The sequence below is a fragment of the Sarcophilus harrisii genome, chromosome 4 (genome assembly GCF_902635505.1).
Source record: "Sarcophilus harrisii chromosome 4, mSarHar1.11, whole genome shotgun sequence".
Taxonomy (NCBI): Eukaryota; Metazoa; Chordata; class Mammalia; order Dasyuromorphia; family Dasyuridae; genus Sarcophilus; species Sarcophilus harrisii.
Window position 1 is genome coordinate 321906436 of NC_045429.1, and position 26222 is coordinate 321932657.

General features: G+C 36.0%; 1 protein-coding gene across 5 annotated transcripts in view; it reads right to left on the minus strand.

The window, feature by feature from the left end:
* RNF157 (ring finger protein 157) overlaps window positions 1-26222 on the minus strand; it is a 120797-nt gene that overhangs the window by 14428 nt on the left and 80147 nt on the right. For 4 of the 5 annotated variants that reach the window (XM_031965859.1, XM_031965861.1, XM_023502520.2 and 1 more), the window contains exons 3-13: window positions 20526-20614; window positions 10614-10760; window positions 10070-10187; window positions 7193-7259; window positions 6821-6864; window positions 5544-5591; window positions 3704-3775; window positions 3048-3207; window positions 2720-2832; window positions 1699-1937; window positions 487-595 (exon numbers count right to left, since the gene is read on the minus strand). In XM_031965859.1, coding sequence (XP_031821719.1) covers window positions 487-595; window positions 1699-1937; window positions 2720-2832; window positions 3048-3207; window positions 3704-3775; window positions 5544-5591; window positions 6821-6864; window positions 7193-7259; window positions 10070-10187; window positions 10614-10760; window positions 20526-20614 — 1206 coding nt within the window. The remainder of the gene's footprint in view (window positions 1-486; window positions 596-1698; window positions 1938-2719; window positions 2833-3047; window positions 3208-3703; window positions 3776-5543; window positions 5592-6820; window positions 6865-7192; window positions 7260-10069; window positions 10188-10613; window positions 10761-20525; window positions 20615-26222) is intronic. The other variant, XM_031965860.1, reaches the window with a different exon arrangement.

A 26222-nucleotide genomic window follows, 5' to 3' on the forward strand; every position in this document is an offset into this window, starting at 1 on the left:
TAGGAAAGAGGAAACCAGCAGCTAGGAAGCTGAAGCTGTCTGAAAAAGGAGGTAACAGGTAACATTAGTGCTAGTGTTTCTTTTGTCATCACCTCTCTTCAGCCTTAGCTTGGAATGACAACTCCCTCCCAAGGGATGAGGGAAAATTCCCATTATCCCAGCCTGCTTAGGGCACAGCATCTGCTGGGGCTGTACACAGCTCTGGCTCAAGTGACATAGGTCACCTAGCAGCTGTCACATGGGGGAACACTTGGCCTTCGTGATTATGGATAAGAAGTTCTATTTTGAAAAGGGGAGTCTGCACAATAGGATAGATGGCTCTGCTCTCCAAAAACTGCTTCTGCCATGAGCCCCCGAGAGGAATGGAGCCAAAAGAGGAGGGGTGTGTTTCCGGGTCAGGGTATGGGCAAGAGGAGGCAGGAGGGCTGTGGGTCCTTAGAAGTGGGTGCTGTGTCCCAGGAGAGCAGAGAGCAGAGTGCCTGTCACCTCTTCAAGCTGATGGGGAGACTGCCTGTGGGAGAGCTGCATTTCAGACTCGCTGTAGGACTGCTCATCGTCTTCTTTGTGCAACACGGATGAATTCTGGGAGATGGACCTGGGTAAGTTTAAAGGAGATATTTGTGACCCAAAGCTACACCTGAAGAAACAAAGTCTGCACTCCAGCCAGCCGAGTTCTGTGCCCAGAAGAGGAGCGGGTGACGCCTGTCAGAGGAGAACAAAGCTGCAGCCTGAGAACATCACGTGTCCTGAGGTTAGCTCTGATGCTGTCATGGTCACATGTGCTCCGTGCACAAACTTGGGAGGCTCCAGGGTAGACAGGCCCTTCCCCACTCTGCCATAAACACCCTGCCAACACTAACGCCCAGCACAATTCACTTTTTAAAACTGTTACAAACTGTGTATCCTTATTATTCTGATCTAGACTGCCTTGGAGCATCAATACCACCAATTTCTTAGGCCTCTAGCCCCAGCATGTTCTCAGAATAGTGTGCAGGGAGCCCTCAGCATACAGTTTTTGTTTCCCAACACTACTACCCCCTTTTGCTTCTATGTCTGAATCTCATATAATCTGTGGTAGTGCTTTAGTCCCTTCCTTAATGTTTTGATGGCAACTAAGCTATTTTGAGGGTTGTTAAATTCTAGAAAAGTTCTCAGAAAATCAGTCCACTGTCACTGGGCAGGTGAGAAAAGCATCGGAAGAGCTCGGATCAACGTGATGATTAATCCTGGCACCACAGAGCTAATGGGAAAACATCTCTCTTCAGTAGAGAGATGGCAGAATGAAGCCGGTACTGTCAGACATGTCCCTGTGACAATCTGGGTGGTTTAACTATACTTTCTCGTTACCAGGGAGAGTCCCAAATCCTGCTTGGGATATTCATTTGCTGTGTGACTCTACCCAAATCAGTTTGCCTCAGTTTCCTCATCTGTAAAATGGAGATAATAATAGCATCTATCTTATAAGGTAGCTAAAAGATTAACTGAGATAATATGCTTAAGTGCTTTGAAATCTTTAAAGGAATACAGAAATGCTATGGATATAATATATCCAAGATTATTATGATAATGTTATGAATATTAAGAAATATCATTGGTGTTTTTTAAAAGCACTGATAAAACACTAAAATAAAAAAAGGAAATGAACACCCATCACTCCCAGTATCTTAGAGGTGTTATTAGCAAGCACTGACTACTCACTTGGAGAGACTGTTCTTGAGCTTGAGTTCTTGGCTGCTGCAGTCAGAGAGGTGATCAAGAGGGGAGACGGTTCGGACTGGGGGCAGATGCCCGTCACTGCCATAAGAAGGCAACATTCCTGACAGGTGGGTGTCTCCAAGCACGTGAAGTGGGGGAGCAGCTGGAGATGGAGTGAGGGGCCCATTTAGGGCCTCCAGCAGAGATACCACTTCGTAACCCAAGGGAATGTTCTCTGAAGACTAGGAGAACCAGAGATAGGTTGTTAAATGCTGAAAATATCAGGCGTATATAGCAGATGAAAGACATCCTTGTTTAAAAGTAAATTCTAGTTTCATGACAGTTTTATTTCTGCCTCCATATGAAAGGTTCCTTCAAGATTTTTTTTTGAGGGTTTAATGAAAATAATTTCAATACTAGTGAGAGAGGAGAGATCCATATGCCAAACAGCTTCAGGAAGGGAGGCCTATATCTATGTGGTAATTCTACTTGGACTCTTAATCTTAAGAGAGAGTGCTTAAGTGAAAAGGGAAAAGCTAAAAGAGTTGAGAGAATGTCTCCTAAATCTACCTCTGTCTTCCATTATAAAGCTTTGTTATGTTAATTTATCTTTCTGCACCTTATTATACCCAACTATGAAATGGAGGATTGAGAAGTAAATAGTACTGAATTACAAAAACTTATCATTTATCTGCCCTACCTCTTCCCATGATTAATTCCAGAGTTAGGGTTCTATGAAGTGGTATTTGCCATGAAAAATGAGAAGCTAAGTGTCCAGGAAGGAAAGTGGTTATATTTATTATGGTATTCAAATGATGATTTTGCTGTCTTCAAAACAACTTAATTTTGATGGGCTTATTCAAAGAATAAGACATATCAGGGCGTAATTTAACTGCTATAGTATCAGAGTGGTAATAAAGAAAAGAACAGTGGAAATCAGAAGTCAGCAAGGATCCTCTAAAGCATCCGTTTCCCAGTCTTAGAAAATCTGACATGGACTCCTGCTTTAGACTGCCCAACTTACTGAGTGTTCTTCAGAGTCAGATGTTTGGGAAGAGATGATGGGATTAAAGTTGGTTGGGGACAAAGGGCCCAATTTTTTCCTCATAGCCCGGATCTGAAGCAGAGCCCGAAATGCTGTAAGGAGGTAAGATGACCAGTTAGGATGTCTAGACACTGGAGAAGTCATGTGGAAGGAAGAAGATGCCCAAACCACCCCAAGAAAACAGATTCTCCTTGCCCTTTTCCCCAGGGTTCCATGTATTTGCTATATCCCAGACGCAGCTTATACATCAAATTGTTTTGTCCCCAGGTGCTAATGGTACTTTTCCCTCCATCCTCATATGACTTACGCAGTCGGCAGATGGGGCAATTGTTGGCTTGGTAGCGAAGGGTGTCTGCACAGGTGTTACAGAGACAGAGGTGGCGGCAGGGTAAAATCAAGGTATCCCGGACATCCGAGAGGCAAACCACACACTCAGCACTGTTATCATTTACTTCATCCTCTGCCACCTGGCCAAGGGGAATAAATCTACTGAGCTGAGAGCACAAGGACTTTGATTTCACATACCTCACTGGCAAGACCGTAAAGGAGGGGGAGTATGTGAGTCCACCACTAGCACCCCTCTTCAAATTAATGTAATCGTGAGAAAAATTTAAATCTATAAACAAGAGGCACTTGTGCAGCTTGTGATCCCTTTATGAGGTGCAGACCTCTTTGTATCATGAAGCAAACAGTGTGACTGGTTGATCAAAAAAGATGAGCATGAATTTGGGAACTTTAAAAGAATTCCAGCATCTGGCCAGTTTATCAGAGGGAGAGGTCAATTTAGAGTTTGCCAAAGAGTTTGAGCCAGAAGTACAGGAAAAAACAGTCACCTGAGAGGGAATTGCTGTTTGATGAGGGAGGGAAAATGCCACCTCTAGGCCCAAGGTTCTTAGCTTGGGTTGTTAAGCTCCTACGTCTATCTGGAAAATGTGACTTTTGTTCTTGGGCATTAAGCTTTACCTTAGAATCCTGTGTGTTGTACTTGTTTTCAATCCCATAGATTTCTTGAAGGAGGTAACTGACCCCATCCACCTGGAAACCACAAGAAGAAAAATTCAAAGTGACAATATTTATGAAAAATGAATGAATTCTTTTACAGCCGAAGAAAAAAAAATTTTTCCCCCCTACTAAAGATCACTGATTCTTAGGGGGAAAAATCCAGACTCTATAAATTAATTCACTGAAGTTTTTCCTTTGATGAATTATTTTATCCCCTATATTCAAGAGGGAAAAAACCCCACATATTTTAAAGTATATTCCAGTCCTATATAATAGCCATTTAAAGGCTTGCCTAGAAGGAAAGAAAGAAACAGAGAAGGAGAAGAGAAAACAGGTAAAAAAAATGGACATTAGCAAAGGCTGAGGAAGAAGTTAAAAATCTTGTACTGTTTTTCTTTCACAAGGTTGCTGTAAATACTGCTATTATTATTTTTATATTACAGACAGATATTGATATTATATATGCATATGGATTTTAAATGTATATTATTTATCATGCATTATGGTTAAATATTTGTCAAATATTATTTGAATAAATTCAAAATATCCAAGAAGCCTCTGCTTCCCATACTCTATCTACACTGTCATGATCCTCTCATCTAACATTTGGCCAAAATCCTTCTCTATGAGGCCCTTTTTTAAAACCTCAGTTACCAAGGATGTCCAGCTAGGTTGACAAAATGGTCCCACTTCTTACTACTTTAATGCTAACAATTCATACCTGCCCCATTTAATCTCTATAACCCCAGGGGCTAGCCTAACACATTTTCATTCCCCAGCTGGCCAATATTTACTTCCACTTTGGTTGATCTGAGGCAAAATTATGAAGTAAATTCATGGTATACTGAGAAGATTATCAAACTTGTAGGCAGGAGAAACTGATCATAATCTTTGCTCTATCACTTATAAAAATATAATTAGTCAAGTCATCTTTCTCTGAGTCTCCGTTTCCTCATATGTAAAATAAGGTCTTATCTACCGAGAATCGTTCACATATCTGGCATTCAAGGTTTTTTTTTTTATTTGATTTAATTTCTACTCATCATCTCCAACACATTTCATACTACCTCCCAGAGCAACAGCTCTAACCAAACTGGCCATGTCCACTGCATTCAGGTAAGATCAGTTCAACAAACCATCTAAAATTTGATCTTAGTTGTCCTTTTAGAAAGAATTTGAAACTAAGTCACACTAAAATATTTTTTAACTAATTAAGCTTCAATGTATTTCATTCCTTGAAGTATTTGCATTTTTACACAGGGAAAATGCTTAACTCAAAGAAATGACTGTCCCTAATGATTTAGTTTCAACTTCCTAGACCTATAGGAAAATGGGAAGTTGGGGCTTCTTTCTCTTTCAGATGTACATGGAGTTCCATTTGTTGAGCTTATAGATAAGGGATCTTAGTAAGCAACAAATATTTTATTTTTGAGCACTTGCATTAAGATGGGAACAACTCTCAGGTTAACAGTTCCCGGTCCCTATACTATAGAGAAATTTTCCTCACTTATTGAAACTGACCTCTTGTCACTGGAATAAAAAATGGCTTGAGGGTTTGCTCTTCTCTCCCTTTCCACATATAGTCCCTTACTAACAAAAGCCTAAAAAAGAAAGCTCTTTCAATCCTTCCATTTTCTAAATTCTTGTCTCAGACCCAATAATTCTGAGTTCATAAAGATGCTAAAAATCAGAATCTCTTTTAGGTCAGTCTTAACATCCAAGAACCTGAATCCACCTCCCCTATTTTTGTTCCCATTTGGTGAAGAGGTGTAACAATAGGTCCTGGAGTTCAAACACTTACCACTTGCTTCTGTTTCAGGGGCTTTACGCAGAAAGTGCCATCTGTGTGCTGAAATGAAAAGACAATTATCATGACAGAGAAGAGAAGGCAAGAAGAGGCTAATAAATCTAGCATTTAAATAAAGGCCTGTTCTGTGTCATGTATTGTACTAAGTGCTGAGAACAAAAACACAAAGATTAAAATTACCCTGACTTGAGGAATTTACATTCTAGTGAGAAGAAATGCCATGTTTCTAAGTATATTAAGAATAAATACAGGGATGAAGACTATCTTGTGATTTCTTTAGTATTGATAACCATCAGCACCTTTTCTAAAACCTTAAAAGAGTCTTAAAAAGTTGTCTAAAGCACTAATAGGTTATGTGATTTTTTTGAGGGGGTCATACAACCAATCTATGTTAGAGCCAGGCCTTGAACCCAGGTCTTTCTGGCTAAAGTCAGCTTTCTATCCAATACACCACTTATTAAGATGAAATATATACAGAATAAATAGAAAACAAACATACAGAATTTATAAATACAAAGCAGCTGTTCCTTTATTTACTCTTACATATTCAGTCCTTTATTTACTCTTACATATTCAATTCAATACATTCTTATGAAGGCTATACAAATATAATGGAAAATTCATCATAATGTAAAAAAATTCAGAAAATCATGGAAATAGCCAGATGAACTGATATAAAATGAAGTAAAGAGAATGAAAACAATATGACTAGTAATAATGTATTACAATGTACATGGAAAAAAACAAAAAAACACCTAAACTGAATGCTCTGTAATTAAAATGATCAAGTTTGGCCTTGGAGAAGAATTGAGAAAATGTACCACCCTTCTTCTCTGTAGAGGAGCCCTGAATGTGGAAGATGACCTGTACTGTTAAGACATGATGTGGTGCCTGGTTCTATTGAACCGTTTTTCTCCTCAACAGCCTTTCTTTTAAAATCTTTGTTATAAGGGTAACAAAAACTTGGGAGGAGGAGAGAAGGAATGTGTTTAGAAAGGAAATTAGTATTTAAATTAAATATATCAATAAAATGAAATTAAAATCCCAAATATTAAGGACCTGCTATTCTAAGACACTGTTTCAGATACCTGAGATATAAGGACAAAAATGAAATAGTCAATAAAACACAAAAACAGAGCCAGCCCCAGAGTTAGGTCAATTGGACCTCAGATAGCCTGGGCACTGGCCTTCTTTGTGGGACAAGAAAATGGATTATTAATACTTAGGCTTAATTCAAGAAGAGGAGTGCTCTTGCTGGTTTACTTACTCACCTTTTCAAATGTGGCGAGAAGTACATGGCAGTGTCCAAAATGCTCTGCAAGACACAAAAGCATAAAGTGAAGGAAGAAAAACCACATTCCACACCCTGACATCTCTATCTCACTAATGATTCTCCTAGCCCAGAGCTTTCTAAGCAATTATTGGGGGGATGGGGTGAGAGAGAGACTAATACATAACACTACAAGTCACATCAATCTAAGGACTTTAAAAAGAATTCTGACAGTAAGGATGAAGAAAACCCTGTTTGATTGCATGATTTAAAAAATGCATGCTACCCTAGGGCAGCAGCAGCTGTGGCGGCCAGCACCTACCACAAGAGAGCACTCACTATACACAGAAAGAGAGTCCACGTCCCATCGTACCATCACCTTCATCCACTACAGCATGGACAACCATTGGGTAGACTTCTCGATCCAGGTCAAAACCCAGCTGCATAGTAAGCACAACAAAGGAATACACAGAATGAGGAGTTGAGACATTTAAATGTACTAGACAGATGTAACATTTGGCCAAACACTCTTAGAATATATCATAAAGGGACAACCCATCAAGAAGTCTTAATCATTATCATTCAGGACTGTTCTCCAAGGACTCAATATACCCTTAATTGCACAAGTCAATTTAGCTATTTTAAAAAGATCTCTTTTAAAAACTTCTTTTGGATTTAACCCCAGCCCCAAGTATATTTCTATCTTAAAAAAATACACACACACACACACACACACATCTATATAACATAAAATGTGCCAAGCGTCAGAAATGCAAAGACAGAAATGCATTAATCTTTGCCCCCAAGGTTTTTATTAAATGAGACCACATGTACAAGTAAGGATATATAAAATCTATATAAGGTAAATTTTTAGGATGGACGAAGGGCACTATCAACTGGAGGAAACTGGGAAAAGCTTCATTTGGAAGATGGTACTTGAGCAGAGTTTTGAGGAAAACAGGATTCTCAGAGGCAGAGGTGAAGTGGGAAAGCATTCCAGGCACAGAGGAGTTTCAGTACAAAGACGCAGAAATGGGAAACAAACTGTTTGTTTGGCCATTATTCACTCAGTCAACATTCATTAAGCGCCTACTTTGTGCCTAGCACTGTGCTAAACACTGGGATTGGAAAAAGGAGCAAAAGATGGTCCCTGACTATAAGAAACTTACAATCTAAGAGACTATCGAGTCCATAGGTAAGGAGTTATATATGGAGTTAGATTTTGATCAGTGGGAGTATATGCACTTTAGGAAAATCATTTTGGCAGTTCTGTGAAATATGGATTGTAAAGGAGACAGATTTGAGGCAAGGAGACAAATTAAGAGCTACTGCACAGGCCAAGTGAGAAGTGCAAGGGCCTGAGTCAACATAAGTAGAGAGAAGGGAATATGTGTGAAATATGTTGTGGTAATGGAAATAAGTTTTAGCAACTGACTGATGTGAGGAATGAAAGGGGATGAGGAATTAGACATAACACACTGGAATTGACAACCTGGATGACTGGAAGAACTGTAGTGCTCTATTCAAGGAAGTCTGAAAGAAGAATGGGTTTGGAGGAAAAGATTCATTAATTCAGTTCTGTGAACATGCTAAGTTTGGGATGCTTATTGAAAACCCAGTTTGAAATGCATCCTACCAACCTAGAATTTAGGAGACTAAGGTTGAATAGAGATATGAATAGAGTATATTTATCTAATTATACCATTGGTAGCTGCTATGGACCACTCTTGAGAAAATGTAGAGAGAGAAAGGAAGAAGACCCTGAATAGAGGTGTGAAAAAAAAGCCAGAATTAAGGGTGTGAGATGGATGATAAGCTTGCAAAAGAGACAGAAAATATGATCAGACAGAGAGAAGTAGAACTAAGAGAGAGCAGTGTCATAAAAACCCAGTGGGTCTCTAGAGAATATCTAGGAGAGAATGTCAAATTTTATAAAGAAGTGATAAAGGAAGAGAATGCAGAAAAGGTCATAACACTGGTCAATTAAGAAATGATTGGTAATTCTGGAAGGAGTTATTTCAGTTGAGTGATGAGTTTGGAAGGTAGACTGCAGAGATTTGCAAAATGAGAGGAGAGGAAATTGAGATAATTTGTATACAGATTTTTCTAGAAGTTTGGCAAAAAAATGGAAGAAAAATAAAAAATGATGGCTTGAAAAGATCAAAGGTCTGGTGAAGGATTTTTCACACTTGGAGGAGACATGGCTGTATTTGTAAGTAGTAGGGAGAGAACTAATAGATATAAGAGATTTAAGATCTAAAAAGAGATGACTGTTGGGGATAATTTACTGGAGAAGATGGGCTGGGATAAAGTATATGTCAAGAGGTTGACCTGGAGAGAAGACAGAGACAGAGTAAAGGAAGGAAGAATGAGAAATGATTCTAAAGATTTTAAAATACAGAAGGAGAAAAAAAGGGTTCATGGCAAAATTTTCTCAGCAAAAAGAGAGGACAGCCTGGTAAGTGTGAGGAAAAAAGAAGAGATTTGAAATAGTCTTTGTGAAATGGGAAGAGTATTAATCAGGGAGGAATGAAAGGACTGTCTTGCTGTGGCAAGGGCCCAGTGAGATTAGATCACTAAAATCTATACTGGACCCATTTGGTTCGTGCCTCATCTCCTCCAGCTCCATTCAACAACACATGGTTAGGAGTGAAGGCAGGGAGGCCAAGGTTGAGCTGGAATCTGACAAAACAAGAATAGTGATAGTTCAAGAGATCTGAGAAGAGACAGGCTGGATTTGAACTGGTTAATTAAAGGACTGAGATAAAGAAATAATAAAGTGAGGCTGGAGTACAGGTGATGGCTTGGAAAGATAATGAGGGATGGAGAATTTAAAAGTTGTGAGAATGAAGAAAAGGTTGAAAAGAAATGAGAAAGACATTGGGAAACTGTCTGGAAAGGAGAAGGAAGTGGATATGAGGAGAAATTTTGATCATATGAAAATAAAATAAAAGCTTTATTTTATTTTTTAAAGGAAAGACATAGGGAGAGATGGAATGAAAGGATATTATGATACAATAAAAGGATATGATATATATGTCTTCAGGTATGTAAGTAGTGTAACAGAATCAAATGCATCCAATGGCATGAGCGAAGCTGGAATGTTTGAAACCTTTTCTTGCTTCTATATGCCTTACCTGCAGAAGCCAATGCTCAAGTTGGCTCTTGGGTACTCAGGAGTCTCCATTAGGAAATGCTATCCCCATATTCTCCCCCATGGTTCATGTCCCCAAGACAAGAGACAGCTTACCTCCTCTTCAGCCCACTCAGATGGATCAACAGCATGAGAGGGCAGGCAGAATTGCTGACACACTCCTCTTTTATAGTACACAGTCTCCGACTGAAGGCTGGTGTCTTTTGGGATATAGCTATAGATCAGAGAAGGGGGGTCAAAGTTAGCATCTTGCCCAGATATAGTTGACATTTCTCTCTCTTTCATTTTGCTTCTTAATGATATTTAGTCCCAACCCATGGTAATTAAAGGAGAGAACCTACTTTATCACAAGTTTCCTTTGCCTTCGCTGGTTATGCCACAGAATTCTCTCCTTAATCTATATGCCCTCAGAAAGAATGATTAAGTGTCTAACTTCATCTAGTTGACATAAGGAGTCATACTGCTATTTTGCACTGAACAAAGATAGTATTGAAAAAGGTAAAACAAAAAAATTAAAGACCAGGTCCGCCAGCTTAAGTAGATCTTAGCCAAGAAACAAAATGCCTTACTAATAATACTAGAAGACCTGGGCTATATTTAACTGGTCTCTAGAGGCAGCATGGCCTCCATTCCTTTTTACCTGGCTATGCCATTCTGGAACTCTTCAGTGGCTTGATAGTAGATGGTGATTGCCACCCGGGCATCAGTGTCAAATGTGAACTCTACATTGTAGTGGACTTTGGCTTTGCTGACCTCTTCTCCAGGGGTTTTTACTTCCTCGGTACACCTAGAAGACCTCAGAGAATGAGACCCCAGACCCCAGAAAAGAATGTGGGGCCCCAGGCCTCCTAAGTTGTAGGCCAGAATTCACAGAATGGCTGGATACTTTAATTCTCTTTTTATCCATTCAATAAATAAACCATGTACAACTACAAAAACAACCAAAATTTAAAAAAAAAATTAAATTCAACAGGGATAAACATAAAAGGATCCTTGATTTGCTAGTGTGGATATTGCCACCATGTCACCATTCTAAGCTTTCACAGATGGACTGGTGAGTTGTTGCTGGGGCTTAAAAATTCATCACCCTCAAGCTGACCTGGTAATGAGCCTCTCCAAACTTACGGAAGCTGATCTTTTGACAAAAGGTATACAGTCTACTGCTATATCCATATTGAATGCCTTTCCATCTTGTCAGAAGATAGGGAGAACTTGGTCTCGGTTAGCATTATGTCTAAAAAACCTAAGTTACCCTTATGCAAAGTGAGAAATCTGAATAAAATGCTGAATCAAATGTAAAACCCAACACATAGGTTCAAAATTCAGCTTCATAAATATAGGGTTAAGGGAGAAGAGGTTAAACAACAAAGTTAATTTTATTTTTACTGTAATAAAGGGAATTAACAGTTGGCCATGATAACCAAAAGAAGTAATCATATCTTAGCCTGCATTGCCATAAGCCCAGTGCTCAACATAAGGAAGGTGACAGTTCTATGTATTTTGGACAAGTTAGACCACATCTGGAACACTGTTTTTGGCTGTGGAAACATTTTATTTAAAACTTCTTTAATTATAAAAGTAACAATCCATGGAAACAAATAAATACATGTATGAAAAATTTATATCATCCTCCTTTACGCTCAACCTTTAGTAAAGAATAATCAAAAGAATTTTTTAAAAAGCAAGCAAACAAATTCAATGTTCCGTTCCAAGTCTGCCTGAAATTCTGCCACTTCTGGCTTGTTTTCCTTTGTTCTTTTCTTTTTCTTATATAGTTGTAGAAAACATCTAGTCCTGTGGATTTCACACAACAGCAACCTTATATGAAAGAATTAGACATATTTCCCTAGAGAATTCACTTTTATTAATTCTATGATACCATAATATTCTATTATATAGAATACCATGATTTAGGGCCTGGTGAGAAGACTGCTTCGGGAATAGAAAGTACATTTTTCTTGCCTCCTAACCTCTACCACTATCCTCTCTGGATAGAAATTACAACTTGGGACTGCAGGTACCTTCTTCTGTCCCTACTCTTTACTTGACCTCTTAAAAGAAAAACACCTCTGGGCATTGCAAAGAGCCTTCTAGCCTTCTATTAACTCCTTGTCACCTGGATGGCAAGGACCCAGAAGAAGCATTTTTTTTTAGGATTGCAAACCCAGACCTCCATTCCCCCTCCCCCGCCCCGCCCCAAGAAAAGGCAGCTGGTATCCAAGGTAGAGACTTCTGGTTTTTGCCCCCAACACCAAAAACAAAACAATTCATCTCACAGTTTTAGGATGACAATGTGATCCTATAGTTAACCAATTTCTAAAAAACAAAAACAAAAACAAAAACAAAAAAAACCCCAAAAAACCTCCACCAAATGTTTAAAAATCATCCCAAACAGAACAACAAAGTAAACCAAAGAGAAAAACAAGTTAGAACCTTCATTTGATTCAAAACTTCAGAAAAAGTTATGGCAGTGCCTGAGAAAGGGAATTATATCGTTTTGGTCATGTATACTTATTGTGTATCTAATTTATATTTTAATATATTTAACATCTACTGGTCATCCTGCCATCTAGGGGAGGGTGGGGGGGTAAGAGGTGAAAAATTGGAACAAGAGGTTTGGCAATTGTTAATGCTGTAAAGTTACCCATGCATATATCCTGTAAATAAAAGGCTATTAAAAAAAAAAAGAAAGAAAAGAAAAAAAAAAAAGAAAGAAAGACTTCTGTAGAAAGTGTCTTAAAAATGGAGGTACAGCTTTATTTGAAGTAGAAGATACATGATGAATAAAGTGACTAAAAATAAATTTGGAGACCATTTTCTAAAAAAAAAAAAAAAAAAAAAAAAAAAAAAAAAAAAAAAAAGAAAAGAAAGGGAGTTATATACTAAGAATGTCAGCCCCAAACCCAGTAAATGGAACTGAAGCATACAAGTACTGGGAGTAAGACTGTCCCTGAGAAAATGTGAGTAAACAGCAGAAAATATCAAACAAAATCAATAAATATGATGTAAATTAAAAAAAGTCTAAAAGGTAGGTAAAAATGAGTAACTTCACTAGAAGCACAAATAGTTCTACAGAAAGGAAAAAAAGGACAAAATGAAATAATAATTAAAAATTAAATTAGAATTGAAATAAGCACTTTGGAAGAAAAAGTTATAAGGAGAATTGATTAAAACAAAAGGGAGAAAACTTTATGCAAGTAAATATTCTAAAAAAGAGAATACTGTAATTAGAATGCAATGATTCCATAAGCAAGAAGAAATATTAGAACAAAGTAAAAAGATTGAAAAAATTAGAAAATATGTCATTGACTATTAAAAAAACTGACATGTAAAACAGGTCAAGGAGAGATAAGTTAAGAATCACTGGACTCTCTGAAAAAAAAAAAGAAACAAACATTTTCAAGAAATCATAAAAACTGGGCAGTAAAATGCCCAGAAGCAATGTTAAAAAATAAAGAATCCACCAATACCCTGTTGAAAGAAAACCCAAATTGAAAATATGCAGGAATGTTAAAACCAAAATTCAGAGCTTTCTGGTCAAACAAAAAGAATAATTAAGTCCAATATTTTTAAACTGTGTAAAATAATGGGGAGAGAAGAGATCCTGGCAAAATCCTTTTATAAGACAAACATCTTTCTGAAACCTAACCAGGAAGAGATAAAATAGAGAAAGAAAACAACAGAATATGACTGTCTTTAAAGAACATAGATGCAAGAATAATGAATAAAATATTAGCAAAAGACTAGATCTTAAGTTAGAAAATCGTCACCACACACGAGATTTCCACATTTAAAGAAGACTAAAAGGAGAATTGTATATGAAATCATGAATCTATTACTGCTTTTTCAAAATGATATATTAAATTTCAACATGGTAGTACTAACAACTCTTTCTTGTCTGCATTTCCAATCTCTTCTATGTATTTCATAAATGTTTCATTGACTTTCTTTTCTCCTTTTTTTATATACCTCTCCACCCTTCTCTACAACTTCTTCATACCCTTCCCAATAAAATATATTTTTGCAACAAATATGTATAGTAAAGCAAAAAAAAATTAAATCTCTCTCTCATTTGAAAATGTATGTTTCATTTTGTACTGTCTAACATCTCTCAACCAGAAGGCTAGACTCAACACTGGTTTGAAGTCATGACTGACCAATATATTGATCAAAGTGCATAAGTTTTTTAAAAATCTTATTCTTTGCAATGTTGTCATCAAAAATTAATTTTTCATGATTCTTCAATTAAGAAACACAGTAAATAGAGCACTGGGCTTGAAATTAGGAAGACACATTCTCATGAGTTCAAATATGGATTCAGTCACTTATTAGCTGTGTGATAGTAGGTAAGTCATTTAACCTTGTTTGCCTTAGTTCCTCATTTGTAAAATGATCTGGATAAGGAATCACTCTGCCAAGAAAACCCCAAATGGGATCATGAAGAGTTAGACATAACTAAAACAACTCAACAACAATAATTACTGATTCTTCTCAGGCAGAACCTCAACTCTGAGGTAGCTAGATAGTGCAGTGGATAGAAATCTGGGCCTGAAGTCAAGAAAACCTAAGTTCAAATTCAGCCTCAAATACTTATTATCTGTGTGACCCTGGGTAAATCACAACCTCTGTTTGTCTCAGTTTCCTCATCTGTAAAATGGGAATAATAATAGTACCTACTTCAAAGGGCTATTGTGAGAATCAAATAAGATAATATTTGCAAAGCACTTAGCACAGTGCCTGTAACTATAACACTATATCTATATAGCACTATAATAGCACTATAAATTCTTATTTCCTATTTTTTTCTCTATTCATTTCACTTTGCATCAGTTCATACAAATCTTTCCAGATTTCCATACACAACTATATCTTTTGTCATTTCTTACAGCACAGTATTATGCCATTACATCCAAATGTAATAATATATTCAACTATTTCTCAATTGTTGGTCACTCAGTTTGTTCCCAATGCTTCACCACAACAAAAAGTGCTGCTGTGCCATCAATATCAGTATTTGAATCAAAGAATTGGTCAAAAGATTAATCATGATTCTAGAATACCAATAATCAATGAGAACATACATTTTCAGATATGGCTAATATGGGAATGTATGTTGCTTAGTTATGCATATTTGTTATAAGGATTTTTTTTTTTTGAAATTTGGGGCAGGAAAGGTTTGAGAAAAAAAAGAAATAAGAAGAAAAGAAAAAGGACATTCAAACAATTTTTAAAAGTGTGAAGAGAACAAAAGGAAAATCAGAAGCAAAAAGAGAAGCAGGACTGCTTTGAAAATTACAATTGCATTTTTAAATTTATCTTAAAAGGAAAAGCTATACATTTTAGAGATTTGCAGCTTCAAGTATAATATTCTTATTCTTTCTACTTTGTATATATAAATGCTATTTTTTTTCTTTTTTCTTTCTTTGGGGGGAGAGATGGAAGAGTGTTAAATTCAACAGTCTCCTAATTCCCAAAGCCACAGTTTAGTGAGTTTGGATATAGTTGCAATTGTTTTCTGGGATGACAGGACCATTTCAGAGCTCCAGAAAGAATACTGCCTCCCATACTCATCCCAACAATTATAACTTTACTTTTCTGTCATCTTTGTCAACATAATGGGTAGGAAGTGGAACCTCATATTGCTACAACAAATTTTAAAAATTATGTACATTCACAAAATTAGACCAAGATTTCAAGGTTCCTTCAATATGAGAAAAATTTTGAACATAACAAACTATGTTAATAACAAGAAATACATGATTATATCAACAGATTACAAAAAGTTTTTTTTAACAAAATGTAATACCCATTTATATTAAAAATACTGGAATAAAATGACCATTCCATAACATAGTAAATAGCATTTATTTTGAACCAAGAGCAAACATTAGCAATATAATTGAGATATATTTCAGAGGCCTTTCCAATAAGATCAGATATAAAGGTGTCCACTACTATTATTTTATATGGTTTTAGAAATTTTAGCTAAAAAACTTCCTCCAATGGAATCTGATGGTAGATTGAAGCAAAATATTTTTCACTTTTTTTTTCTAGATTTTTTTTGGGCAATATTGTTAGCATGGAAATGTTTTATATGATTTCCCATGAATAAATGATATCACATTTCTTGCCTACTTATTGGGTAAAGAGGGGCATGAAGGAAAGAGAAAATTCAGAACTCGAAATAAAAAAAAGAATGTTAAAAATAAATAAAAAATTTATTTAAAAAAAAGAAAGGTTAGTTATAGTAATAAGATAAGGAAATTAAGGGAATAGGAATAGTCAAAGAGGAAATAAAACAACTGCTTTTGCAGATGATATGGTTTACTTAGAGAATCCTAAACATTAAACTAAAATTAAATGAAGCAATAACTTCAGTAAAGTGGCAAAATATAAATAAATATGCAGAAGTCATCAGCCTTTTTGTATATTACCAACAAAAACTAGCAGGAAGAGATAATTAGAAGGGAAATAATAAAGAGACAGAAAAATACTTCTAAAATAATTACAGAATTTATAAAATATCTTGAAGACTTCCTACACATATAAGAATTTTATGAATACAACTACTAAACACTTTTTCCAGAAATAAAGACATGTAAATAATTGAAAAGGTATTAATTATTAATGCTTAGGCTGTGCCAATATAATAAAAATAAGAGTACTACCTAAATTAATTTGCAGATTTAGTACCATACTAATCAGACTATTTTATAGAACTAGAAAAAAATAATAATGAAATTTGTTTAGAAGAAAAAAAAAGATCAAGAATGTCAAGGGAAATAATTGAAAAATGTTGGAAGGAAGGGGTTTTAACCTCATCAAAGTTTTAGCTTTATTACCAAGGAATAATCATCAAAAAATAATGGCATTGGTTAAAACAAATCGAAAAGATAAACACTGGACAAATTAACTTAAGACCCAAAAGCAATTGAGCATGGTGGGTTTTTTTTTAAATTCAAGGACTGAAACTACTGGGGTAAGCACTCGGTATTCAACAAAAACTTCTGGGAAAACAAAAAAGCACAAAAATTAAGCTTAGGCCAACATCTCATACCATATGTCAAAATAAGTTCCAAATGGAAATAAAACCTAAATATAAAAAGAACATATAATAAGTGAAATAGAGGAATAGAGAAAGAGACATCTTTATAACTACTGATAAAGAAAGTTAAATGTTTGGCCAAACAATGAATAAAGAAATTCAGAGATGACAAAATGGAAAATTTTAAAGTGCACATATAAAATCAATGCAGTGATAATTAGAAGTAAAATAATATACTTGGGGAAAACTTCTTAGTAAATTTTTCTAGTAAAAAAGTAAACATTTTAAAGTTCTGCTATATAAACTATCAAGATTATCAGACAACTCTAAGATTAAGTATAAAGAAGGTACAGATCGGCATTAAATTTTTTTTTGTCCAGAAGTTCCCTATATCAATGAAAACACAGGTTTAATTCCTATCTCTATCAAGAAATAAAAAGAATTGATGAAAATATATTGGAATAAGCTCCATTCCCAAATAGACAAATAATCAAAGGCAATTCTCAAAAGATATCAAAAACTGACCATTCTCAAGAGGCTAACAAAAACTATCAAAATTATCAAAGACCACATGAAAAAAAATACTATAAATCATTAATTTTTAAAATGCAAATGAAAACAACATGAAAATTCCACCCCATATCAAATAGACTGACAAAGATCACAGAAGAAAAGGAAAATAGCATTGGTAAATAATGGAGATGAGAATTAATCTTACTACTCTGGAAAGCAATTTGGAACTATACCCCCTAAGTAATTAAATTACATAAGACCTTCGATCCACAGTATCACCATGAGGGATATACCCCAAAGATATAAAAGGAAAAAATTTCCATGTATTCAGAAATATTTATAACATTTTTTTATCTCAGCAAAAAACTGGAAGCAAAGCAAATGCCCATCTACTAAGGAATGGCTAGACAAATTATATAGTACATGAATGAAATGGAATATTTTTGTGCCTTAAGACATGATAAAAGGGACAGTTTCAGAAAAACCTGGGAGGACTTGTATGAATTGATGCAAATGATTTAGTATAACTAGGAGAACAAAATATGATAACATTGCAAAGGAAAACCCTGAAAGGCTTTAGAACTATGATCAATGCAATGACTTATAACTCTAGTTGACTGATGATTATTCCTGTTTCCTGACTCTTGGTGGAGAAGTATTGAGCTAGAGGAACAGAATGAGGTGTACATATTCAAGTGTATAATTTTTCAGTTTTCAGTGACCAGTTGTGGATTTGTTTTGTTTGATAGTATATATTTTTAATAAGGGAGGACTTTTGGGAGGGAGAGAGAGAAGAGTTGGGATGTAATGATAGTGATTTAAAAAGAAAAAGAAAACAGCATCAATGACACATTAAAAATAGAGAATAAGGAGCAGAAGGAGACAGAGACAATCAGAGTAGTTTTAGAAATACCAAGTTAAATTTAATATATACCTTTTCATGGTATCATATATATTCCACTTTTTCTGTTCTTCATTTTATAAGGAAATGTTCATGTTTATCAAGTTCATAATAACAATAACTAAGTATATCATAGTCTATGGACATAGAAATACCACTACTAGGTCTGTATCTCCAAAAAAGATAAAAAAAACAAAAAGGAAAAAAACCTGCATGTACAAAAATGCCACTCTTTTTCTGATAGAAAATAATTGGAAATTCAGGGGATGTCCATCAATCAGGGAATGGCTAAACATGTTGTGGTATATGAATGGAATGGAATACTATTGCTCTATAAGTGATGAGCAGGCAGATTTCAGAAAAACTTGGAAAAACTTATATGAACTGATGTTGAGTAAAGTAAACAAGACAAGAACATTGTACATAAAACAGCAACATTGCACAATAATAACTGAGATAGATACATATGTGTATATAACTAAGATAGATTTAGATCTTCTCAACAATATACATTAGTATTCTGCTAATAGTAACATACATATAACTAATATATATAAAACATTATATATACATATTATAATATATACATATACCTAATCTCAGCAATATACATTGGTATACTGCTAATAGTTATATACATATATGTGTGTGTGTGTGTGTGTGTGAGCATGTTGCTTCCAATGTTTTGCTATTACTAATAGAAGAACAACTCTAAACAATGTTGTACAGTTAGGTCCTTTCTTCTTTATGATATTTTGAGGTATCAAATTTTAGGAAGGCATTGAAGAACACAGAGAAGAGTAACCAAGATGAGGATGAGAACTCAAAACCATGTAATGACTGAAAGAAGTTGGCATATTTAGCCCCAAGAAGTAAAACTTAGCTGAGGACCAGTATGGTTTTCTTAGAGCACTTTGAAGGGCTAGTAGGTCAGGCAGAAAGATTAGACTTGAAAAACTTTCACGTTATTGCAGTCCCAAAGAGAGAAGGGAGAGCCTGAGCAGGTAGAATTCTCCACTACTGGAGAGCTTTACTTAATGTAGAATCTAGATGACTACTTGTCAGAAGTGCTCTGTGTAATCTCCTACCCAGGCATGGGCTGGCCTAGATGATGTGAGAGGTCCCTTCCAAATCCGTGAGTCTATCATTCTATAAATTGAGTAGCTGCCGGCTGGTAGCCTCCTGAGGCCTTATTATATACCTCGGCTCAGCTTGTTCCTGCAACTCACTCCCCTGTGTACTTTAGAGGCCCGTTGCAGCTTGTTCTGAAGCATGGCTTTGGTTCCTTCATCCCTGGAGTTGGCCCTAGGGATGGGACTAAGAGAGATCTAAAGATAGAGAAGCAGCTGGCAATATACTTAAGGGTACAATATTTTACTTAAAGAGATAAAAAATGGTCATGAGAATAACTGACACTCTAATCCCATAATCAGAGTCATGCTGTCCTTGCCCATCCAAGCAGTTCTGATAATTCTGCATTTGCTATCACCAGAAGAGAATCCCCAAGGAACAAGTGAGGTAGAGCTGTCCCTGTGGCGGCACAGCCATAGCATGCACGATGCACTGGGAGCAGTTTCACTTTAGTAATTTTGCTCTCGTGGACATGAGTGAAAGCAATTAAATAAGTATTAATGTTGATGATGATTTAAATAGCCTACCTAGAACACCGATTTTCTCAGAAGAAGAACATATGTAATAAAAGAAAATCTCATAAGTATACATTAAGATAAAAACTAAAGACTTAGGACTTCTCATTTCTAATTCTCTGTGAGAGCCCTGCACAAGTCACCTAACTCAGTTTTCTCACCTGTAAAATGAGATAACAGGGCCCTGTTTTCATTTTTAAGAGTGTAGGAGGGTATTAATTTACTGATAAATACTTATGTTCTTCACAAAAACTGAAAATTTTAGCTACATAGGTACCTAGTCATAATACTAAAGGGCTGTTGTCTATTCTGGGAACAGAACATACTTGTGAAGGCAAGAGATTAAATTTTGGGTCTGGGCAAAAGCACTTTTCTAAATCTTTTGTGTGAACCCTCTGTCCCCATTTCAAGACTTAGATCTCCACCCTATCATATCTTAGAACTTACTTTACTAGCCTTAGAGTATCTTTTCGGATGTTGATTAGACTTCTCAGTGTCTTCACAGGTTCTTGGGGAGGTGGGGCTGCATAAGGAAACTGGATTGAAGACAAAACAAGAGAGAAAAGTTTGGTTAAAAAGTTTATTTGGGTCACTGTGCATTAGTTCAAAACTTGGGAGAATTAATCAAAACAGACTCCTGAAGTTCCAAATGCCTTGGTGAAACACTATGGCTAGGTTAAGCATGAAAAGCTTTTCAATCTGACCTCAGATGTCAGAGCCAGACATATATGTCTTTTCCTTCAGAGATGCCACATGACGCCTTAGGAATTTAAGAATTGCATATAAAGGGAACCATAATCGTGTGTACAAAGGAGAAATTCAAATAGCAAAGTAAAGATTTTGCCCTCAGCTGACCATAAAAAAAGCTATGTTCTTCAAATATGTGGGTCAGTAGCTATTTTTGAAGGAGGCAAAGATCTGTGGTGATCTTCATCCTCTCTCTTCACTATTGCCTTAACTATTTTCTGCTGGCTTTTATCTCTGATGCTGGAGATCTGAATTAGTGATAATAGGGGGAAAACAAGAAAGGAAAACATGAAGAAAGAATGATGAATTTATTTAAAATTGGACACATTAGCATGCCAGTATTCATAGTTGTGCATGGGTTAGTTAGTATTCCTTATTTCAGCAGACCATACTCTTTCCATAACACTGATATTAAGAAATATATTTTATATCCATCTTTAACTTTAATGTATTAAAATCTAATAAAATTCCATAAATTTGTTCATATCTATTACATTTCATGAATGGTTCTAAGAGAAAATTCTAATGGGATACATTTGATAATTAACTCTCAATTATCTTGGATTGTGCGTTTTATGACAATCTTTTAATCCTAACTCTAAATTGACAGTAATACCCTGAGAAGAGATATTCCTTCCAATTTCTCAGTATTCTAACAATAAACAATAGTAGTAATAATGTTCTTACAAAATAATATTAGCTTAAGCAAAACATGACAAAGCAAGTAAAACATAATACCAAATTTAAAATATTATACACTGAAGTCATAGGAATAACTTTTGTATTATCCTTTTTTGGAGATGGCAGTAGAAGGTGATTGATATTCACACTTCAAATCTCCATTTTAATACAACTTAATTGGGAGTTTTCTGCAAAAGAAATATTTATTTACAATTGCTACTTGAGTTTTTAAACAAGGTTAAAGGTCTTAAAAAAGAAAAGAATTTTAAAGTTCCCTATCCCCCCAACTGACTTTTTTTTTTCATTTTGAGGATAAGATTTAAAATGATAAATCACTGATAGGATCTCTCAAGTTACTCAGATCCTCAGGAAGAGCATAAATATGATGGATAATTTCTGTTGGAAGAATTCTATAAAATTTAAATATACTTTCAAAGAGGTGATCTTTCATTTCAGGGCCCAAAACAAAATAAAAATAGGTTCTCAGCTGAGAATCTGCTCAAAATTCCCTGATCTTGTTTGTCACCTTTTTTGGAGGGGTGGGGGGAAGTGAGATCTTTTCCTTATGTGATTCTAAAGGAAATTACTAGATTATAAACCTTAAAGAGCAAGGATCTTGTTATATATATATATATATATATATATATATATATATATATATATATATATATATATTCTATGTCCTCCCTAAGGATGTATATAGTATTGTATGCAGTAGATATCTTGCCTAAATGAATTAAAGATGAATAAAATTTCCTGACAGAGACAAATATTCTTTTTACTTTTCCATGTCCAATTAAGCATATTACTATTACCTGAGTGCCCTGTTGCTTCTCACTGAATTTATCTACTTTTCTCAAATATTATTCTTGACAAAGATTCTTAGAGGTGGAACTATCAAGGCTGAAAAATGAATTGAAACACCTCCTTCTTCATTCATTGTCTACTTTGTCACAAGAAGTAGGGAGCAACTTCTGGAAGAAAGACAACTAGTAGTAGAGAATGCAGCTGACTGCAGACTCAAGAGAGAATTCTTAGCAAAGGCATTTACCAAAATGGGATAGTTAAGAACAGCAGCTATAAAGTATTTTCTCCATAATCCTGGAATGTACTCTCCACAAATACACAAAGCATCTATAAGAATAGTGAGCAAAAGGGATTTAAATGGTAATCAGGCAGACAGAGAAGTAACACATATGATTTAGACAACTTAACTGTAGCACTGCCCCATTGGAACGCTGATGAGTCCCCAAAGTCTTTTCTCTATTAAGTCTTAACCTAGGGTCCACCTGGGCATAGCATTACTGCTCAGCAGGGTGCTTAGTGAGATGCCCAGGTTATGCTCTTCCCTAATATTCAATTCTAGATTGCCAAGGTTACCTCTCTCTAGCTAACTCTATTCTCTGCTGCCAGTTATCCTGTTCCTGCCAGCTGCTTCCTCCTTCTAGTGACAGAGTAGACAATAAGTGAAGTGGCCTTCATAGTAAATGTCTTCTGGCTGATTATTAACAATAAACATACTGGTGAGGATTTATGCACTATAGTTTTAGAAGTAGCTACTCAGGATACCCAAGAAACTGTCATAATAGCCTTTTTCTGGGGAGGTAGCCCAAAAAGAGTGCTATACAGTCATTCCCTCACTAGAGTTAATATTTAATAAGTGTTTCTTCAACCTACATTCATAGATTTTTCTGCTTTCGTTCTTACAGTTTAGACATTATGATTTTACCAGTCTGAAAGTATACAGAACAAGGGAGTAAGTGGCAATGAGTTAAAATAGATTTAAACTCTTTCTGGTGCTAGCATAGATATTATTATTATTATTATTATTTAATAGCCTTTTATTTACAGGTTATGTATGGGTAACTTTACAGCATTGACAATTGCCAAACCTCTTGTTCCAATTTTTCCCCTTTCCCCCACCCTCTCCCCCAGATGGCAAGATGACCAGTAGATGTTAAATATATTAAAATATAAATTAGATACACAATAAGTATACATGACCAAACCGTTATTTTGCTGTACAAAAAGAATCAGACTCTGAAGTATTGTACAATTAGCCTGTGAAGGAAATCAAAAATGCAGGTGGGCAAAAATATGAGGACTGGGAATTCAATGTAATGGTTTTTAGTCATCTCCCAGAGTTCTTTCGCTGGGTGTAGCTGGTTCAGTTCATTACTGCTCCATTGGAAATGATTTGGTTGATCACATTGCTGAGGATGGCCAAGTCCATCAGAATTGGTCATCATATAGTATTGTTGTTGAAGAATATAATGATCTCTTGGCCCTGCTTGTTTCACTCAGCATCAGTTCATGTAAGTCTCTCCAGGCCTTTCTGAAATCTTCCTGTTGGCCATTTCTTAGAGAACAATAATATTCCATAATATTCATATACCACAATTTATTCAACCATTCTCCAACTGATGGGCATCCACTCAGTTTCCAGTTTCTGGCCACTACAAAGAGGGCTGCCACAAACATTTGTGCACATACAGGTCCCTTTCCCTTCTTTATAGCATAGATATCTTAAGAGAGCTAGGTTGATAATGAGGGAGCATTATTCTTCTCTTACTCCTTCACAAAATATGCCATTATACCCACCAAAAAACCTGGGACAAGCCTTCTATGAAGTAGGCTCCAATCTCTTACACTCAGCTATATGTACATTTATAGTATATCTCTTATCGGCTTCCTATGAATCTGGTTGAAGATGAATAAGCTATAAGAATGTTGCAAAGAGCAAACTATACAGCTTCTGGAGTTCTTCAATGGTAACCTCTTTTTTCATAATAAGGACAAGTTTTATGTGAAGGCTACTGAACAAAATGGATGAAAGCAGGTCTGCTCAGTGGCTTGTGGACCAAATTCTTCAGGTCGGTGCCTTTATTTTGGAGAGACACTCAAGTCATTTTAATCAGTCCAATTTTATAGGTCCAGGAGGAGAGAAAGACTCCAGAATTCAATTAGTTGTATGACTTAAATCACCAGAAGAAAACTTGGTTCAGTTTTTGAAGGCTTTGGAGGTACTTGGATATCCTAACCTATTCTGTGATTTAAATAACTATGGATCACAAATAACTGCAAAAATAGAGCTAAAGTTCCAGAACCATTCTCATTCAAATAACCACATCGTTTCAGTTACAACTGTTGTTATGATGGTACATGGACGAGAGAACCCAAGAATTGTAGAATTACTGACTTGGTCATCTTACACATCCACCTACTTTATTATGGTCTACTAATTCTGTTCTTTTGGGGGCACAGAGATACCAAAAGAACAATTGTGAGCAGGAGTAAAGGGAATTGAAGTGCTGCTACTTGTAGTTCAAACCTTGCCAAGGATGTTCAAATCTATTTTACAGATAGGTATTTCTAGGTCTCCCAGGTTATCTCCACTACTTTATTTTCAAAGTACAAGTGGGGGATCTTAGTTCGACTTAGAAAGGAGAGCCAGGATTATAGCAGAGAACTGGCATCTGATTAATAGCATGTTTCAACACAACTCTCCTCTAGAGTTATAGCACAGTATCTACACTGGCAAAAAGCCCGGCCTAGATCCCAGGGACGCTAGCTGCATTCTGGTAGGTCCAAGGCAGTAAATTACTTGGCCTAAAGCATATTTTGGCTGACTCATGAGAGCCATCTAGTGTCCCAAAGTATAAAGACAACTCGTATCCATGTCGTATACATGTCTCCTATATGCTCAAAACTAAGCAAACACTAACTTAGCAAGCATTTATTAAACACCGATTGTGTGTTAGCATGCTAAGTACTGAGGAAACAAAGAAAAACAGTAAAACAAACAAAAAACAATTCTTGCTCTCACAGAGCTCATGATCTAATGGGGGAGACAACATACAAACACCAATAAAAAAAACAAGACATATTACAAGATAAATCAGAGCTAATCCACAGAGGAAAGGCACTATGATTAAGGAGGACTAGGAAAGTTTCTTGTAAAAGGTGAGACTTTAACTGAAACTTGAAAGAAGCTGGGAAAGCCTAAAAGTGGAGAAAAAGAGTAAGAGAATTCTAGGCTTTCTGTATGTTTTTCCAGAAAAAAAGCAAGTTTTGGTTTTTATAGATAGGCATTGGCAGACCATAAGTTATCAGTGACTCAAATCTCACTAAGCTAACAGAGCTATTTCTGATGCCTTTCTCTCCTCCTGGGTCTATAAAATTGGACTGATTAAAATGACTTGAGTGTCTCTCCAAAATTCCAGGGAAAATGACTGAAGGTAAGAGATGGAATCTCTTGTTTGAGAAATAGCCAGGATATCAATATCATGGGACTGAAAGTTACATGAGAGGTAGTCAAGTATAAGAAAATTACAAAGGTGGAAGGGGACCAGGTTATGCAGGGCTTTAAAAGTCAAATGGAGGATTTCTTATTTAAAAAGGATCCACTGGAGTCTATTGAGTAAGAGGACAACATTGTCAGACCTGTACTTTAGGAAGATCAGTTTTGCAGCTGAATGGAAGGTGTGTATTGGAGTGAGGAGAGAACCCAGGACACCAACTATGCAACAGTCCATGGTGAAGTAATGAAGGCCTATACTAGAATGGTGGTGGTGTAAAAGTGTTTCTTTACAAGACTGGGCAACAGATAGGAAGAGAAGGGAGGAAGGTATGACAGTGAGTGGTTGAGGATGGCATCTAGGTGGCAAAGTCTGGGTGAGTGAGAGGACTGGTATCTTTGACAGTAATGAGGAAGTT